General features: G+C 40.7%; 1 protein-coding gene across 1 annotated transcript in view; it reads left to right on the top strand.

Annotated features, from left to right (window-relative positions):
• Positions 1-12,930: 12,930 nt before the first annotated feature.
• The window catches only part of ces2b (carboxylesterase 2b), a 54,660-nt gene continuing 48,181 nt past the window's right edge, over positions 12,931-19,409 (top strand). Inside the window, exons 1-4 of the mRNA XM_060915021.1 lie at positions 12,931-13,344; positions 16,928-17,037; positions 17,389-17,578; positions 17,858-17,996. Coding sequence (XP_060771004.1) covers positions 13,247-13,344; positions 16,928-17,037; positions 17,389-17,578; positions 17,858-17,996 — 537 coding nt within the window. The 5' untranslated portion in view covers positions 12,931-13,246. The remainder of the gene's footprint in view (positions 13,345-16,927; positions 17,038-17,388; positions 17,579-17,857; positions 17,997-19,409) is intronic.

Genomic DNA, 19,409 nt, shown 5'->3' with positions numbered 1-19,409 from the left:
TGCTGTTCATCACCCCATATTATGTGGGATTGCAGTGCAGTTAAGATGTGGCCATGAGGAGCTACTGCCAAGCAGCAAGCCTCATTTACATCCAGATTACTTCCTAGGAGCGTTTCAGAGCCAGCTGTGGAAGTACATGTACCGTCATGAGGCTGGTACATCTGAGTTTTCTCATCTCCCAAAACTGCACTGTAAATTCCCTAATGCAGCTCTGCAGACACGGCAGGGAGTTTATATGATAGACTAGTGAAGATTAACTAAATCAAATAATGTAATACTGATAATACAGGGTGTTTCAGAAAATTTTATATCATTTCACAATCTAATAACTTTGCCAATTCTCGTTTAATTGACCTCAAATTTTAACAGCATGTGTGGAAACAGGTCAGAATTTTATATTTAATGGTTTTTGTTTTTATCTTTTTAGGTATAGAAATGCTATTTAGTGGAAAAGAAAAGGCATTTTGTGTGTTAGAGTACAGTCGAACAAGACTGTGCAGAGTGTATTTATGAGAGAATTCTCTAAAAACGCACCAACTGCAATGCAGATTTGGACATGGCACAAAAAGTTCAAAGAGGAAGGCTGTGTGTGCAGGGCAAAAGGATCTGGACGACCACCAGCATCGGAAGAGACGGTCAAGTGGGTTCGCGAATATTGAAAATTTGTGCAGTCGTTCATGGAAGAAGAAGAAGCCTTTATTTGTCACATGCACACAGTGAAATTCATCCTCTGCATTTAACCCATCTGAAGCAGTGAACACACACGCACACACTCAGAGCAGTGGGCAGCCACACTACAGCACCCGGGGAGCAGGTACCTTGCTCAAGGGCGCTTCAGCCCAAGGCCGCCCCATGTTAACCTAACCTGCATGTCTTTGGACTGTGGGGGAAACCGGAGCACCCGGAGGAAACCCACGCAGACACATGAAGAACATTACAAACTCCACACAGAAAGGCCCCTATTGGCCGCTGGGCTCGAACCCAGAACCTTCTTGTTGTGAAGTGACGGTCCTAACCACTACACCACCGTGCCGCCATATGAATCCACATACCTTTGAATTTCTCATTCAAATTTTGAGGAATAAATCTTATATTGCTCAACATTAAGCCTGATTTTCATTTGCCTAGACTATGTAGTTTCTGGGATATTTACATCTCAAATAATATCACATTTTTTGAAACACCCTGGAGAATACACTCACCAGCCACTTTATTAGGAACACTCATACACTTGCTGTTTTCTGTAGTTCTCTAATCAGCCGATCCCTTGACAGCAGCACGATGCATAAAATCATGCAGATACAAAACAAGAGCTTCAATTAATGTTCACTTCAAACATCAGAACATGAAAAATTGTGATCTCTGTGACTTCCACTGTGGTGTCGGTGTTGGTGCCAGATGGACTAGTTTGAGTATTTCAGAAACTGCTGATCTGGTGGGGTTTTCACACACAACAGTCTCTAGAGTTTACACAGAATGGTGTGAAGAACAAAAAACACTGAGTGAGCAACAGTTGTGTGTGTGGAAACACCTTGTCGATAAGAGAGGTCAGAGGAAAAATGGCCAGATTGGTTTGAGCTGCCAGGAAGGACATAGTAACTCATAGTAACTCTTTACAACCGTGGTGAGCAGAAAAGCATCTCAGCATGCAACAGCAGAAGACCACACTGGGTTCCACTCCTGCAGCCAAGAACAAGAATCTTAGAATCAAGAACAGATTCCTATTAAAGTGGCCAGTGAGTGTATATCCTATACTCTACAGGTCCGTCTTACCATAATATGCACTATCAAGTGGTGTAGTGGTTAGCACTGTCACCTCACAGCAAGAAGGTTCTGGGTTCAAGTCCAGCGGCTGAAAGGGGGCCTTTCTGTGTGGAATTTGCATGTTCTCCCCGTGTCTATATGGGTTTCCTCTGGGTGCTCTGGTTTGCCCCACAGTTCAAAGACATGCAGTTAGGTTAACTTGCCCTGGAGTGCCCTTGAGAAAGGCACCTAATCCCCAACTGCTCCCTGAGTGCTGTAGCATAGCTGCCCACTGCTCTGGGCATGTGTGTGTTCACTGCTTCGGATGGGTTAAATGCAGACTTACTTAAGCTGACACGTTTTCTAATTGGCTGCTTGTTTGATAAAGTAAAAGGAAAGTTATCAAGAAATCAAACAAGTATTGCACCAATATCATACTGATTATCAGTATCAGGGCTGATAATTTGACCTCATATACAGAGCTGGTATTGGTTAGATTTGGCATGTTTTTCATTCAGTTCAGTACACGGATGTATTTTATGCAGTGAATGCATGTGACGGTGACTGACATTTCACAGATAATGCTGTCTATATCTTTTGAAGCAAGGCACAATCATGATAGTACAGAAATTCCTGTGGCAGTGTCAGCACTGGATTAGTACAGGGGAATGGCCGATACCCAGTGCTCTGATGTTGAACTTGGAAATGGAAAAAGTGAAATCTTAAACTAAACCAAAGGCAAGGCAAGGCAAGGCAAGTTTATTTATATAGCACATTTCATACACAGTGGCAGTTCAATGTGCTTTACAGAAGTAAAAGCAAAACAGTAGACAATAGAGAATAAAATTACATAAAATAAATGGGAAAAATATAATAAGAATTAAACAATAGTAGAAATGAAATAATAAAATGAAGTAGAAGTTCAAATAGGCGGAGAAAAAAACAGCAGAATAAAATAGAATAAAAGTTAAGTAAAATTTGAAACATGCAGAAACTGTAAAAGTACAGATTATAAAACATGTAAAGAAGACAATATTAATTATTTAACAGAAAGCATCTGAAAACAGCTTGGTCTTTAACCTAGATTTGAAGCTGCCAACAGCAGGAGCATTTTTAATGTCCTCTGGCAGTTGGTTCCATAGCTGCACTGCATAGTAGCTAAAAGCTGCTTCACCACACTTTGTTTTAACAACTGGTTTTAATAGTACATTTTTCTGCTGCGATCTGGTAGATCTGATTGGGTTAGGCCGCTGCAACATATCAGAGAGGTAATTGGGCCCTGTACCATTTAGAGATTTGTACACCAGCAGCAATGCTTTAAAGTCAATTCTGTAGCTTACTGGAAGCCAGTGAAGGGACCTTAGAATTGGAGTAATGTGCTCTGTTCTTTTTGTTCGTGTGAGAACCCTCGCCGCTGCATTTTGCACCAGCTGAAGTCGTTTGATGGTCTTTTTTGGCAGGCCTGTGAAAAGGCCATTGCAGTAATCAACCCTACTAGAGATGAAGGCATGTATCAGTTTTTCCAGATCATTTTTTGACATAAGTCCTCTTAGTTTGGAAATGTTTTTTAGGTGATAAAATGCCGTTTTAGTGATTGCTTTCATGTGACTGTCAAAGTTTAGCTCGCTGTCAATGAAAACACCAAGCTTTTTAACCATTTCTTTAGTTTTAATCCCTTTTGTGTCAAGAATACTGGTAATCCTGAGTCTTTCACCTTTTTTTCCAAATAGAATTACTTCTGTTTTATCTGAGTTCAGCTGAAGAAAATTTTGTGCCATCCAGTTGTTGATTTGATCGATACACTGGTAGAGACATTCAAGGGGGGCATAATCATTAGGTGATAAAGCAAAATAAATTTGGGTGTCATCTGCATAGCATTGATACAAAATTGAATTGTTATTGATAATTTGCCCAAGTGGGAGCATATAAAGGTTGAAAAGTAATGGTCCAAGAATCAACCCCTGGGGGACACCACAGGTCAAGGACATTGACATTGAGGAACAATTTCCCATGGTAACAAAGAAGCTTCTATCTTTTAAGTATGAATTTAACCAATTGATAACTTCACCAGTCAATCCAACCCAGTGTTCAAGTCGATATAGCAGTATGTTGTGATCAACAGTATCAAAAGCTGCACTGAGGTCCAGTAATACCAGGACCGATGTTTTGCCTGCATCAGTATTAAGACGTATGTCATTTATAACTTTAATCAGCACTGTTTCAGTGCTATGATTGGCACGAAAACCTGACTGAAAATTATCAAAACGGCTGTTTGATATCAAGAAGGCAGTTAATTGATTGAAGACAATTTTTTCAAGGATTTTCCCGATGAATGGTAAATTTGATATTGGCCTGTACTTATTTAATACTGAAGGATCCAGATTATTTTTTTTAAGTAGGGGCTTTACAACGGCTTTTTTCAGGGACACAGGAACAACGCCAGTCTCTAGGGATGTATTTATAATTTGAAGCACATCTGTAATTATAAAATAAAGAACAGACTTAAAAAAGTTGGTGGGCAGAATGTCCAATTCAGATGTTGAGGAACTGAGATTTTGTACAGTTTTTTCAAGAGTCTCATAATCAATTAAACAAAATTCTGACATTGTGTTGAAGTTATCTATCTGTGTCATTGGTGATTGCAGTTTTTCAATTTTTTGCAGCTGAGATATATTATGAGCAATATTCTGCCGTATTTTATCAATTTTACCTCTGAAGAAGGATGCAAACTCATTGCATTTACTAACTGAGAGAAGTTCAGGTGCTAATTGTGGTGGGGGATTAGTTAGCTTCTCTACTGTTGAAAATAGCACACGGGCATTGTTCATATTCCTGTTTATGATATTGGAGAAGAAAGACTGTCTTGCTTTACGAATTTCATAATTATAATTACAAAGCATCTCCTTATGGATTTGATAATGAATGTGAAGTTTAGATTTGCACCATTTTCTTTCAGTCTTTCTACATTCTCTCTTTAGCAGTTTAACAGCCGGGTATTGCTTCCATGGTGCTTTCTGCTTATCATTGACTCTTTTGATTTTGAATGGAGCAATATCATCCATAATTTGGGTCATATTTAAATTAAAAATTTCCAGTAAATCATCTACAGAGTCTGACATTTTGGTTGAGATCCGAGAGAGAGCTTGCTCAAAGAGAGCACGTGTTGTCTTTTATGACTCTCCTACCCATAGTCATTGAGCTGTTCTGAATGTGAGGAGACATAGAAACATCAAAGAAAACACAGAAATGATCAGATAAGGCCAGGTCAACAACAGTAGTAGAAACAGTAAGACCCTTTGCGATAACGAGGTCAAGGATATGACCACGAGAGTGGGTCGGCCCCTGTACATGTTGTACTAGGTTGAAGTTGTCAATAAGTGCAAGTAGTTCTTTGGCATAAGTGTTTTCAGTATTATCTACATGCAAGTTAAAATCCCCAGATATAATAAGACAATCAAACTCTAAGCAAATGACTGACAACAGTTCACCAAACTCTTCAAGAAAGACTTTGGCTGAATGTCTCGGAGGCCTATAAATAGTTAATAATAATATGTTAGGAGAGCATGTAACAAGTGCACATAAGTATTCAAAGGATGTAAAATCACCAAGTGAGGATTGTTTACATTGAAAAGAGACTTTGAATATATTTGCGATCCCTCCACCTTTCCCTTGTCGGGTAACATTCAAAAAATTTAAATTTGGGGGAGCTGCTTCAATAAAGGTGGTAGCACTATTTGCTTGATCCAGCCAAGTTTCAGTTAGAAGCAAAAAATCAAGATTGTGTTTGCAGATAAGATAATTAATTAAAAATGACTTGTTTAAAAGTGATCTAACGTTCAGAAGAGCTAGCTTTACAGAAAGTCTAGAAGTAATATCTGCTTGTGCACTCTGATATTGTTTTAAAACAGGAAGGAGATTCGATTGGTTTACCCCCTGGGTTAAATGTGCTCTATGTTTTCTATTTCTTATCAACACAGGAATAGAGAATGGCATATGCATATTGGGTCCCAGCTGGTTTTCAAAACTACACCCATTTGCAGGGACCCAGAGTACATCAAACAAGACTTTCTAAATGTTCCATTTGGTTTGAGGGTGAAAGGATTGGAGATGACATGTATCTTTTAGATGGTGAGCCAGCTGAAAGTCCTGGGCGAACACAGTTTTGATGAACTGGGTACACTGCTTGTCGCGACAGATCGTCTATCGACTATATCTGAAGGATTGAACAGATCGTTCAACAAGTGCCCTCCATTATCTGTAACCGCTTATCCTGTGCGCAAGCTGGAGCCTATCCCAGCTGACTATGGGTGAGAGGCGAGGTACACCCTGGACAAGTCGCCAGGTCATCGCAGGGCTGATATACAGAGACAAACAACCATTCACACTCACACCTACGGTCAATTTAGAGTCACCAGTTAACCTAACCTGCATGTCTTTGGACTGTGGGGGAAACTGGAGCACCCGGCTGAAACCCACGCAGACACGGGGAGAACATGCAAACGCCGCACAGAAAGGCCCTCGCCGGCCACTGGGCTCGAACCCAGGACCTTCTTGCTGTGAGGAGACAGTGCTAACCACTACACCACCGTGCCGCCCCTGAACAAGTGCCATAAACAAAAATAGTATAACAGGACACAGTAACGAGTAGCACAAAAGTATCCAAAAAAACAACATAAAACTGTATAATAATACTAAAACAAATCCCTTGTCGGCATGGCCTACTGCTACTGAAAACATTGGTGGGGCCCTAAATAATAAGTGAATGAAGTTCAGTCCTGGTGTGAATTGTATTTAAATGACACATTTATGCAGAAAGTTTTGTGTGATGTGTACTTTAGTGAGTCCATTAGAGAGGGTCGTGGTGTATCAGAGCCCACTAACACTGAAGACAAGGCAAAAGAATTTACTCCAGATGATACTATTCAGACATACACATTCACACACTCGTTCACACCTAGGGGCAATTTAGAGCTAATCCATGTACCTGCCTGTTTTTTGGAGGTGGGACGAAACCTGAGAACCTGAAGAAAACGCACATGAAAGGCAAGGCAAGGCAAGTTTATTTATCTAGCACGTTTCATACAAAAAGGCAATTCAAGGTGCTTTACATAGATTGAAGCAAAAGAGAACAATAGAAATTAAACATAAGAGCTAGAAAATAAAGAAAATGTAGTGCTAGAAGTACAACAGCTTAACTGGTCTAAAGGCACAGGTGAAGAGAGAGGTTTTCAATCTGTTTTTTGAAAATGGTTACAGTCCTACACATCTCAAAGCTTTGGGAAGTTTATTCCAACTGACTGCAGCATAGTGGCTGAAAGCTGCCTCAGCATGTTTAGTTCTGGCTCTAGGGACTGTTAACAGGTCAGACTCCACTGATCTGCGGTGTCTAATAGGTCTGTATTTTTCCATCATATCAGTAATATAAGTAGGACCTAGCCCATTTAATGATTTGCAGACAAGAGCAGCATTTTGAAATCTATTCAGGAGCCAGAGGAACGATCTGAGTACTGGATTAATGTGTTCATACCGCTTTGTCTTTGTGAATATCTGGCAGCAGCATTCTGAATAAAGAACATGAACACAAGGACAATATGCAAAACTCCAGACAGGCAGTAACCCAGGATCAAGCTCAGGATCGAGTCCAGGGCACTGGAACTATGAGACAGCAATGCTGCCTACTGCCCCACCATACCAGACATGTTTTTCCACCTAGAGTAACTGGTTAAAAAAAAAATCCTGGATTTAGCCCCACTTGAACATAATATGCACGACACCTACCAGTTGGAGTGTCCGTTTATATACAAAGTCAGGCTTCTGTGCAAAAAAGGTTACTAATCTGTACCTTTCTTTGTTGCTGATGTGGCACCATATCTTCTGTGCCTTTAAAATGTATCTTTGATTTGGAAATGTGGATATAGTGTAATCTTAAAACTACAACCCCGATTCCAAAAAAGTTGGAACAAAGTACAAATTGTAAATAAAAACGGAATGCAATAATTTACAAATCTCAAAAACTGATATTGTATTCACAATAGAACATAGACAACATAAAATGTCGAAAGTGAGACATTTTGAAATTTCATGCCAAATATTGGCTCATTTGAAATTTCATGACAGCAACACATCTCAAAAAAGTTGGGACAGGGGCAATAAGAGGCTGGAAAAGTTAAAGGTACAAAAAAGGAACAGCTGGAGGACCAAATTGCAACTCATTAGGTCAATTGGCAATAGGTCATTAACATGACTGGGTATAAAAAGAGCATCTTGGAGTGGCAGTGGCTCTCAGAAGTAAAGATGGGAAGAGGATCACCAATCCCCCTAATTCTGCACCAACAAATAGTGGAGCAATATCAGAAAGGAGTTCGACAGTGTAAAATTGCAAAGAGTTTGAACATATCATCATCTACAGTGCATAATATCATCAAAAGATTCAGAGAATCTGGAAGAATCTCTGTGCGTAAGGGTCAAGGCCGGAAAACCTTACTGGGTGCCCGTGATCTTCGGGCCCTTAGACGGCACTGCATCACATACAGGCATGCTTCTGTATTGGAAATCACAAAATGGGCTCAGAAATATTTCCAGAGAACATTATCTGTGAACACAATTCACCGTGCCATCTGCTGTTGCCAGCTAAAACTCTATAATTCAAAGAAGAAGCCGTATCTAAACATGATCCAGAAGCGCAGACGTCTTCTCTGGGCCAAGGCTCATTTAAAATGGACTGTGGCAAAGTGGAAAACTGTTCTGTGGTCAGATGAGTCAAAATTTGAAGTTCTTTATGGAAATCAGGGATGCCGTGTCATTCAGACTAAAGAGGAGAAGGACGACCCAAGTTGTTATCAGCGCTCAGTTCAGAAGCCTGTATCTCTGATGGTATGGGGTTGCATTAGTGCATGTGGCATGGGCAGCTTACACATCTGGAAAGACACCATCAATGCTGAAAGGTATATCCAGGTTCTAGAGCAACATATGCTCCCATCCAGATGACGTTTCTTTCAGGGAAGACCTTGCATTTTCCAACATGACAATGCCAAACCTGCATCATTGACTGCATCAATTACAGCATCATGGCTGCGTAGAAGAAGAAGGGTCCGGGTACTGAACTGGCCAGCCTGCAGTCCAGATCTTTCACCCATAGAAAACATTTGGCGCATCATAAAACGGAAGATACGACAAAAAAAGACCTAAGACAGTTGAGCAACTAGAATCCTACATTAGACAAGAATGGGTTAACATTCCTATCCCTAAACTTGAGCAACTTGTCTCCTCAGTCCCCAGACGTTTACAGACTGTTGTAAAGAGAAAAGGGGATGTCTCACAGTGGTAAACATGGCCTTGTCCCAACTTTTTTGAGATGTGTTGTCTGGGCTGCCAACTCTCACGCAATGAGCGTGAGACACACGCATTTGATTGTCTTCACACGCTCACACGCCATACCTCCGATTTCTCTCACTAGAAAAAAATCTAGTTTATCTATCTAATCTAGGCTACCCATTGCGTCGTGTCAACCACTTGCGATTGATCAATTACGCCTTATGCACGGCTAAACAGGCAGAGAGGTGTTCCCTTCTGTACACACTCCCCTATGGTAGGTGGCGCATCTAATGATGCTGCACTTGCCGGAAGTTGGATAATTGCCTACCGTCAATTTAGAGGAAGAGGTGGGAGAAGAAGGTATCCGAGTTGAAGATGGGTGTCTCAGACAGGTTTGTACATAGGCACGCCAATGTGTGGTGTTACTGGTGTAATTATGAACTTATATAAAGTTTCTTAATCATTTTAGCCTATAAGTGTTGTGAGAATATTTAATGCCATATCGAGAGCTGTGTACTAGGCATGCTAAATCATTATAGGCCTCCTGCCGTGCCACAGCCTCTATCTTCCCCAACAAGCAGTACGGGAGAGCACCTCCTTAGCACACGTTTATTAAGGCGCATTTTTAGTTTGTTTACTGTATGTTATCATACTTTATGACTTTATTTGAAGCCATACTGGAAATGTTGTAAAATAAAGCAAGTAAGAGATAATATTACAAATGCAAGAAGAGCCATTAGCCACCATACCTATTGTTTATTTACAGGGTATTTATTTTTAATTATTTATGATGTATGTAATTGCTCAGTTAAAGTAAATAAAGCATGGTCACCTGTAATATCAAAGAACTTGAACTTGTGAATAATTAAAAAAAAAGACAGAGAACAATATACTGAGGAGACAGGGTTTCAAAGAGCGCAAGACAGGTAGAGAATATTTGTCAGATAACAGGCCCTGACGAATGCTCTATTACTAATAAGAAACATAGATAAGAAATAAATTAATAAGAAATATATTAATATAGCTTATTTAAGTATGACCAAAATTTTTAAGCCCAACTTTGTGTGCACATTCCCACCTATGGCCAAGGTTCAACTTTTTGTGTTTCAATACTGTTCAAACTTAATCATTTTAATGTTTCTTGTAGCACATGCACATTTTGCTTACTGTTTAAGCATTTTATTTGTTCTTTTGCTGTTGATATTTTTCCCCATGCCAATCTTCTGCTGAACCCAGTGGTGGGGAAAGCCCTTAAATGCATAATGAATAGTCAGTGAGGGACAATCTTATTTTTTGCAACAGTTATTAAAACTTAACATTTAGTTTCAATTCAGAAGGTGTTTAGGCTTAGCTGATGAAATATTTTCAAACATGAACTTGCCTTTAAATCTGAAACACAGGTCTATAGGGCTACAGGAACATTGGCAGTCATCTGTAGTTTTCTAGTGTGTAGGTATGGCACAGCAGGCCACTCCAAAAATCCACCAGAATGCAGGAACATCTACTAAATCCAAAATCTCAAACCCCCCCCCCATTGTCCATCTCCAGCTGGACGACCCACAAACAAAACACCAGAATGCAGGGGGACAAGTGAATATCAAACTGAATACAAAATTCCCACTTACTGCATGGTGTGCGGAAAAATTTTGCCGTCACCCCCCCCCAAAAAAAATCTCACTCCAAGGAATTTCGAAAAGTTGGCAGCCCTGGTGGTGTTGTCATGAAATTTAAAATCACCTAATTTTTCTCTTTAAATGATACATTTTCTCAGTTTAAACATCTGATATGTCGTCTATGTTCTATTCTGAATAAAATATGGAATTTTGAAATTTCCACATCATTGCATTCCGTTTTTATTTACAATTTGTACTTTGTCCCAACTTTTTTGGAATCGGGGTTGTATTTAAAGTACACAGGTGGTTCAAAATGACCTTTTAGAGTAAAATTTTAAAGACACGCCATGCACTGTTTTATGTGAAAGATACATATCAACAGGAACAAAAGATGAACACTTGAAGGTACCACTCCAGCAACATGAAATGATATAGTTAAGTACTTTTTTTTTCTAAAAGTGTACACCGGTTGTGATGTGACAAAGCTGGAAGACATTCATTTTCAACAAAGTCTGGTTAAAGCCTCTATCCCCCCAAAAAGCATAGTAGTAATTTAAAAAAAATTATGCCCTCTATGGTAAGATATAATTTACATCAAACAAGCATACTACTTAGTGCACTGGTATGTGGTTTGGGATGCAGCCAACTACAGGAAGCGTAGTGACCCAAACCTGTGCTTTACTGCTGGGACAAGCAGAGACAGGTGACAGAAATTTTACTTGGGGCTTGGGGACAGAGAGATGGGGAGACAGTCGACTTTTTTTTCCCCCAGCAAACAGTAGGAGGGAGACAAGGGGAGACAGGTGATCAAAGACAGCATGACAGGAGCACTGAGGGAGACAGGGGAGACAACGGGACAGGTAGAGCAAACCTTTATAGGAAGCCTGGATAAGGCAAGACAGGAAAAAACAGGGGTGACAAGGAGATAGGTAATGCTAATTTTATAGCTGAGAAGAGTGAGTTATTGTTTGAATAAAATTTGAGTTGGAGTGACTGCATATCCATCAGAGTCATGGGGGAAACTGGAGCCAATCCCAACTGACTTCGGGTGAGAGGTGGGGTCCACCCTGGGCAGGTTGCCAATCTATTGAATGACTAACACAGAGGCAAAAAAAAAAGGCTCACATTCACACCTATGGGCAGTTTTGAGTAGCCAGTTGACCTAATCCACGTGTCTTTGGGAGGAAACCAGTGCACAAGCAGATGATGCAAACTCCATACAACGGTCCCAGGGTTCAAACTCAGAAACTTCTTGCTGTGAGGTGACAGTGCTAACCACTGCACCACCCTGCCACCCAGGAGTAAACAATCATTTGTTATTACATCAGGTCAGACCAAAGCCCAGGTCCACTAAGGAGTGTTACAGACAAAAATGTGAAGTAGAAGGACGAGTTTTTGGTTGTTATGAAACTGTATGATGTCAAGGATTTCTTTGCTGTTATGAGCACCCCAGTGAATTTCAGAAAATGGAGCCAATGAATACAAAAATAAATAAACAAATGCATGTTTCACATAGGGTGGCACGGTGGTGTAGTGGTTAGCACTGTCGCCTCACAGCAAGAAGGTTCGTGGCCGGCGAGGGCCTTTCTGTGTGGAGTTTGCATGTTCTCCCCATGTATGGGTTTGCTCCGGTTTCCCCCAGAGACATGCAGGTTAGGCTAATTGGTGGCTCTAAATTGACTGTAGGTGTGAATGGGTGTCTATGTGTCAGCCCTGCGATGACCTGGCGACTTGTCCAGGGTGTACCCCGCCTCTCGCCCATAGTCAGCTGGGATAGGCTCCAGCTTGCCTGTGACCCTGTAGGACAGGATAAGCGGCTACAGATAATGGATGGATGGATGGATGGATGGATGTTTCACATAGACAACCACTGTGGAAAATACACCACTCTGTAAATCTGAAAAATCAGATTTACACAACACTGAATTCAATATAAATGTTTCACCACTGTTTCTTTACTATTTATTTCTGAATTCAAATCCACACTCCCTACAGAGCTGCACTATATAGTGTATGTAAGTACAATGCCTTCCAACTCACTGTTTAGTGCCCTATTGTTTCAATAGGAAAATATTTGAGATCCAGCCTGTAACATACACAAGCCTGGTGGAAATTTCCATGGGCTGAACGGTGGATCACAGAGACGCCTGGTGTCTAGGAGTGGAACTACATGCTGGAGGATTTTACATACGAGTGCATCTCAACAAATTAGAATACCATGAAAAAGTTTTTTTTTTTTGTAATTTAATTCAAAAAGGTAAACTTTCATATATTCTATATTCATTACACATAAAGTGAAATATTTCAGGCTCTTTTTTTTCTGGAGGGGTAGCAACGGTAGCATTTGCACCCGGGACTGGTGTGGAGAGGGGCCCCAAAAAATAAGATAAAGTAAAAAATAAAGAGTTCTCTCTGTTCCTGAATGTCTGTGAGCAAAGGAGAGCCTGAACGTTGCAACCTCCCTATTGGCTGTTTATTGGTTGTTTGTAAAAATGTATCAATTGTCCTTCCCACGGGAATCATCGCGGGCTCGAGAGACGAGACCTGACGAGTTAGTTCGTTGGTAGCAGAACAAAATGTCTGGACACAAATCGGGTTTTCAGAAAAGGAAAGAAAATAAACGGAGGGTCGAAAATACAAAAAAGGAGGCAGAAAATGCAAAACGAGTTTTAAGGTAGGACAAATGGTTACTTTTCTGAGGCAGCCCGCCGTGGCTGCCTGCAGGCTTATTTATTATAGCCCATTTAGTTAAAATAGTTGATATAAAATGTTTATAGTTATGTGATGGTTGTCCTGATTTAGACTGGTAGGGGAGAGCGGGGTAAGATGAGCCACTTTTTACATTTTTCATCATAACTACATGTTAAAGCCATTTTTGCTTCCAGTCTACACACCATACCAAATTTCAAAGTGTACTGTTACTATCTGAGCAAAACATAATTGATAAGCTCTTATGGTTAGAGTGATATTACCTCTTGAAAAAAAAATGTCAAGTGGCTCAACTTACCCCATGCACGGGGTAAGATGAGCCACTGTGTGGGGTAAATTGAGCCAACACAAAACACGTTAGGTTAACAAAGTAAACAACTTTTATTATTAGAAATGCAATCAATGAATCAAGTCAAGTCAATCAAGTGGGGGATAGGGCCGTTGCATAGAGAAGGGGAGATGAAGAGAGAGGTGATAGAACGAGATGGGATAGGGAGGGATAGATAGATGGATAGAGAGAGAGATATGCATAGATAGATAGAAAGAGGGATGGTTAGAGAGGGAATGAGAGATATACTATATTATAGAAATTACTAAAACAGTAGAGCAGTGCCAAAAAATCTTATTTCTTTCAGTAGGTTGAAACACATGCAGCAATCATTCCATCATTCATTTCATCATTATTCAATGTTCCAAGCGTTCAAATTGCAAGGGAACACCATTTGCCTCTCCCTCCGTGCTGTCCCCCCAACAGTAAAGGGGTGGGGCAATTTTTTCACAATATCCTGTCTTGACAGGACAGCCTCATCTTTCTCTTTGAAGACAAAGGTTGGCTTTCTTGCAGAGCCATGGCATGACCGGCTTCTTTTGAGAAATCTTGCCTCTATTTCGAAGACATCCAATTTGATTATCTGGCCAATGAAGAAATGCACTTTCTTCTTCCCCGTGAATTTTGCCACAACATAATCCCCCACATCTAACAACTGGTCTTCCTCATCTGATGTCATATATATATGTTGTTGTCATATATGACCAGTAAATGTGAAAACTTAAGTGTCATCCATATTGGGTAAGCTCAGCCACCAATGGGGTAAGTTGAGCCAGTGGCTCAACTTGCCCCATATCTAATGGCTCATCTTACCCCGTGGCCACAATTTTGTAGAAAAATGCTAATAAAGGGGATTAGGCTAATCAAAATTATTTTTATTAGCATTCATATCATAGCTTAGAAAGCCACTAACTTAACCCTAATGTGTCTAAATATTATTCTACTTTTGTCTTCTCTAAATCATCTTCACTGTGGACAAACATGGAATTGACTTAGAAAGCACAAAAACACATTTTTATAAATATCTCCCTCACCTAGTTTGACATGTGGTGCTCCTCTCCACAAGTGTAAGTAAATGGTCCCGCCCCCCTTTGAATGTGGTCACATGGTCACATTTGTTTACTGTTTCTTAGAAACAGGGGGTGGCTCATCTTACCCCCTGGCTCATCTTACCCCGCTCTCCCCTATGTTTTTTTTTTTTTTGGGGGGGGGGTGCGCGCGATGTTGCACCCGGGTCCAGATTAGGGCAGAGCCGGCCCTGCTTATAGCTCATGAAAGTCAGAATTATTGGAATATTTCTTAACATCAATCAAAAAAGGATTTACAATACAGAAATGTCCAACTTCTGAAAAGTATGTTCATTTATACACTGAATACTTGGTTGGGGCGCCTTTGCCATGAATTACTGCATCAATGCAGCGTAGCATAGATGTGATCAGCCTGTGGCATTGTTGTAGTTGAGTCACTGACCCTCGAGTCTGAGTCCAGTCTCGAGTCCCCAATGTTTGAGTCAAGTCATTAAAAAAAGAAAATCGAGTCAAGAACAAGACTCCAACTGCACCATTCGAAGGTGGATATTTTAGCGCCATTAACATTAGTTTGTTCCTGATTAATCAGTGAGTGACCAAGAAACACCACTAGACCTACAGCGACTTGCCACACAAAAAAATAACAAGAAGATATCAGTTTATGTGCCACCCCTGTGTGAACAATGGTCTCAGTCTGGCCACACCTAGAAAAATTGCCTGGCTGTTCCTGTTCACTGTTCCTGAACATGTATGAACAGGTGAATGTGTATTCTCTTTGTCAGGGAGTGAGAAGTATTCTATCGGAGACATATGTAACCGCAGAAGGTGTGTTTATTAATACAGGTGAACAATCCAGAATGGCAGGCAAAAATCATAAAACAGTGAAACAGGCAATTGGTCGAGCAAGGCACAAACAGGCTATTGTCTCATCTCATTATCTCTAGCCGCTTTATCCTGTCCTACAGGGTCGCAGGCAAGGTTAATAAAATAGTAGCCTATCCCAGCTAACTACGGGCAAAAGGCAGAGTACGCCCTGGACAAGTCACCAGGCCATCACAGGGCTGACACATAGACACAGACAACCATTCACACTCACAGTCAATTTAGAGCCACCAGTTAACCTAACCTGCATGTCTTTGGACTGTGGGGGAAACCGGAGCACCCGGAGGAAACCCACGCGGACAACATGCAAACTCCGCACAGAAAGGCCCTCGCCAGCCACGGGGCTCAAACCCAGACCTTCTTGCTGTGAGGCGACAGCACTAACCACTACATCACCGTGCCGCCACAAACAGGCTATTGTAGATGAGAAAAAGGAAATTAGGGATCAGGAAACCAAATAAGGCTTAGTAACATGTTAGCAATGCAACTCAATACTTCACAAAGTAAGTGTGTTTTCACAGTTTTTATATAGGTGCACTGATTGCGCTTAAATCCTGGGCAGGTGCGAGTCGTTTACAGCGCACACAATAGAGTCCACGAGAGAGTCCCCATGATTGTGGTTGCGTGTACTGAACTAGACCGAAAGATACACGGTATTTATACTGTTTTACTCAAACTCAAAATAAAATATTCTAATAATTTGAGATACTGTATTTCTGACTTTCATGAGCTGTAACCTATAATCATCAAAATTAAAACAAAAAAGGCTTGAAATATTTCACTTAATGTGTAATGAGTATAGACTATACGAAAGTTAATTTTTGTGAATTAAATTACAAAAAAAATAATTTTTTTCTTACAATATTCTGTTTTTTTTAAGATGCACTAGTACACTTGTAGGGCAGGAGAGGAGTTGCGATTCCGTGTATAAACATTTAAAATCATGCATCATACTATGTCAATCTTGCTTGGGGTTTTGATTTATATGGGAATCATTTCTATAGCAAAATATGTGCATTGCTGGGAAAAGTGTTAATGTAATATGTCTCGGACAGGTTCAAACTCCACTCTCAAAGCATCAACTGAAACCAAACAGACTTTTCCTTTAGGCAAACCTAAGTGACTTTAACTTGTTTGTAAATATAATCACAGAGGTCTTTGAATATGTGAAGACAGTGGAAATGTAGGCTGAATGTCGAGCCTGGTGAACGATTCGTTAAAAGTCTAGCTAATAAACAGTCATGGTGCAAGATATGAAAGGCAAAGTTCAGTCTCTTTGCTCTGACTAAGCAACGTGTTTGCTTACTGAGAGATCAGATCAAGTGCACTGGAGCTGATCCTGCAGCTATGGCGACATTCACTGTACTTCTCTGGAGTTTATTAGGAGTGAATATTATCATCTCAGCCACAGCCAAAGATGGTAAGAAAGCATTTGTCACTACATATAAATGACATTGCAGTGCGTTTGCATGTTGTTAAGCTTCTGCTATAAATCCGAGATGGACTTTCTGTTATTCTGCCTCCCTTCTGACACAATGTGCCTGATCACCCCATTTAACATGCATGACTAAAGCAAGATACCTTCACAGTTGAATAAGTTTTCAATTTAAAATAAAGGAAGTCTTACTGAAACTAAATTATTCTCGTCTTGTAATTTAGTTCCCACTAATTTGAGTTATAGGCTACTCCTCAGTTTTGACATGCCACGCATGCTTGACAGGATGTGTATAAACAGACCCAGTGAATAATATATGTTTAATCTTTTTAACAGGCCCAGTTGTGCAGACTAAATATGGAGCTCTAAAAGGTGAGTACATGAAAGCTAAAGGGAAGGACACACTCATCCACAGCTATCTGGGTGTGCCGTTTGCCAAGCCACCAGTGGGACATTTGAGACTCTCTGCCCCACAACCTCCAGAAAAATGGCAAGGAGTGAGAGACGCCACAAAACAGCCATACATGTAAGACAATAGGGTCAGGTGAAGGCACTAACCTGAAATATTTTAATACATGTTGTACTGTACAAGTGTATAGAGATGTTCCAAATTCAGCCAACAAAACTGTTCCATTACAATCTCATGTAAATAATTCTTAATTTTCTCAGGTCTGAACTACAAGCCAATGGCAGTGTGAAGCATAACTCATAAAATAAATTACACTGCTCTTTTCATAGTGTCGCTTTTGCTTCTGAAGGATGAAATTTCTTAAGCTGTCGCTCTGTTTGATTACATTTATTCCAGGTGTGTGCAAAACAGGGAAATGGGCATTCATTTTTTAAAAAATGTTTCCATAAATGTGGAACTTCCTGAAATGTCAGAGGACTGTCTTTACCTCAACATTTACACACCTGCTAAACCAAGTGAAGAAGCCAAACTACCTGTAAGTCTCTTTACATAAACAACATTTTGCAGACACCGTTATCCAGAGTGACTTACAGACCATGGAACATCATTTTATATTTTGTTTTATGTCACTCTAAACCCTCTAAACTGACAGGACATGCAAACATTTTTCATACATGCTTATGAGATACAGTCAAGCCGGAAAGTCTGCACACCCCTTTCACCTTCTCCATGTTTTATTACATTACAGACTTATTCTACAATAGACTGAATTCATTTTTGTCACAAAATTCTACACAAAATAGCCCATCATGACAAAGTGAAAGCAGGTTTTTAGACATGTGTGCTAATTTATTAAAAATCAAAATGTAAAATATCATATGTACACAAGTGTGCACACCCTTTGATATGACACCCAAAAGTGAGCTGAGGTGCATTTTGTTTCCACTGATACTGCTTGAGATGTTTCCACAACTTAATTGGAGTCCACCTGGGGTAAATTCAATTGATTGGACATGACTGGGGATTGCCAGCACCTGCCTATATAAGGTCCCACAGTTGACAGTGCATGTCAGAGCAAACTCCAAGCCATGGGGTCAAAGGAATCATCTACAGACCTCAGAAACAGGATTGTGTCAAGGCATAGACCTGGAGAAGGGTACAGAAAAATTGCTGCAGCTTTACAGGTCCCAAAGAGCACAGTAGCCACCATCATTCGTAAATGGAAGACGTTTGGAACCACCAAGAATCTTGCTAGACCTGGCCGCCCGGCCAAACTGAGCAAGTGGGGAAGACGGGCCTTGGCCAAGATTCTCTGGTCTGATGAAACCAAAATTGAACTTTTTGGCCTGAATACCAAGCGTCACGTCTGGAGGAAACCAGGCACTGCTTATCACCTGGCTAATGCCATCCCTACAGTGAAGCGTGGCGGTGGCAGTGTCATGGTGTGGGGATGTTTTTCAGCAGTGGGAATGGGGTGACTAGTCCTGATAGAGGGAAAGATGAATGCACCTAAGTACATCAAGATCCTTGAAGAAAACCTGCTCCAGAGCACTCTGGACCTCAGACTGGGGTGAAGGTTTACCTTCCAACATGACAACGACCTGAAGCACACTGCCAAGGACAAAGGAGTGGCTTCGAAGAAAGTCTGTGAATGCCCTTGAGTGGCCCAGCCAGAGCCCAGACCTGAATCCAATTGAACATCTGTGGAAGGAGCTGAAAATGGCTGTCTATCGATGCTCCCCATCCAACCTGACGGAGCTTGCAAGGATATGCCAAAAGGAATGGGCAAAAATGTCCAGAAACAAGTGTGCCAAGCTCGTAGATTCTTTCCCAAGACACCTTGAAACTGTAATTGCTGCCAAAGGTGCATCACCCAAGTATTAGGCTAAGGGTGTGTACAGATATGCAACCCCTAAATAACCTACATGTATTTTTTATCAGTAAAATA

The sequence above is a fragment of the Neoarius graeffei genome, chromosome 2, assembly GCF_027579695.1.
Source record: "Neoarius graeffei isolate fNeoGra1 chromosome 2, fNeoGra1.pri, whole genome shotgun sequence".
Classification (NCBI taxonomy): Eukaryota; Metazoa; Chordata; class Actinopteri; order Siluriformes; family Ariidae; genus Neoarius; species Neoarius graeffei.
This window is presented reverse-complemented; position numbering and strand designations above follow the sequence as displayed.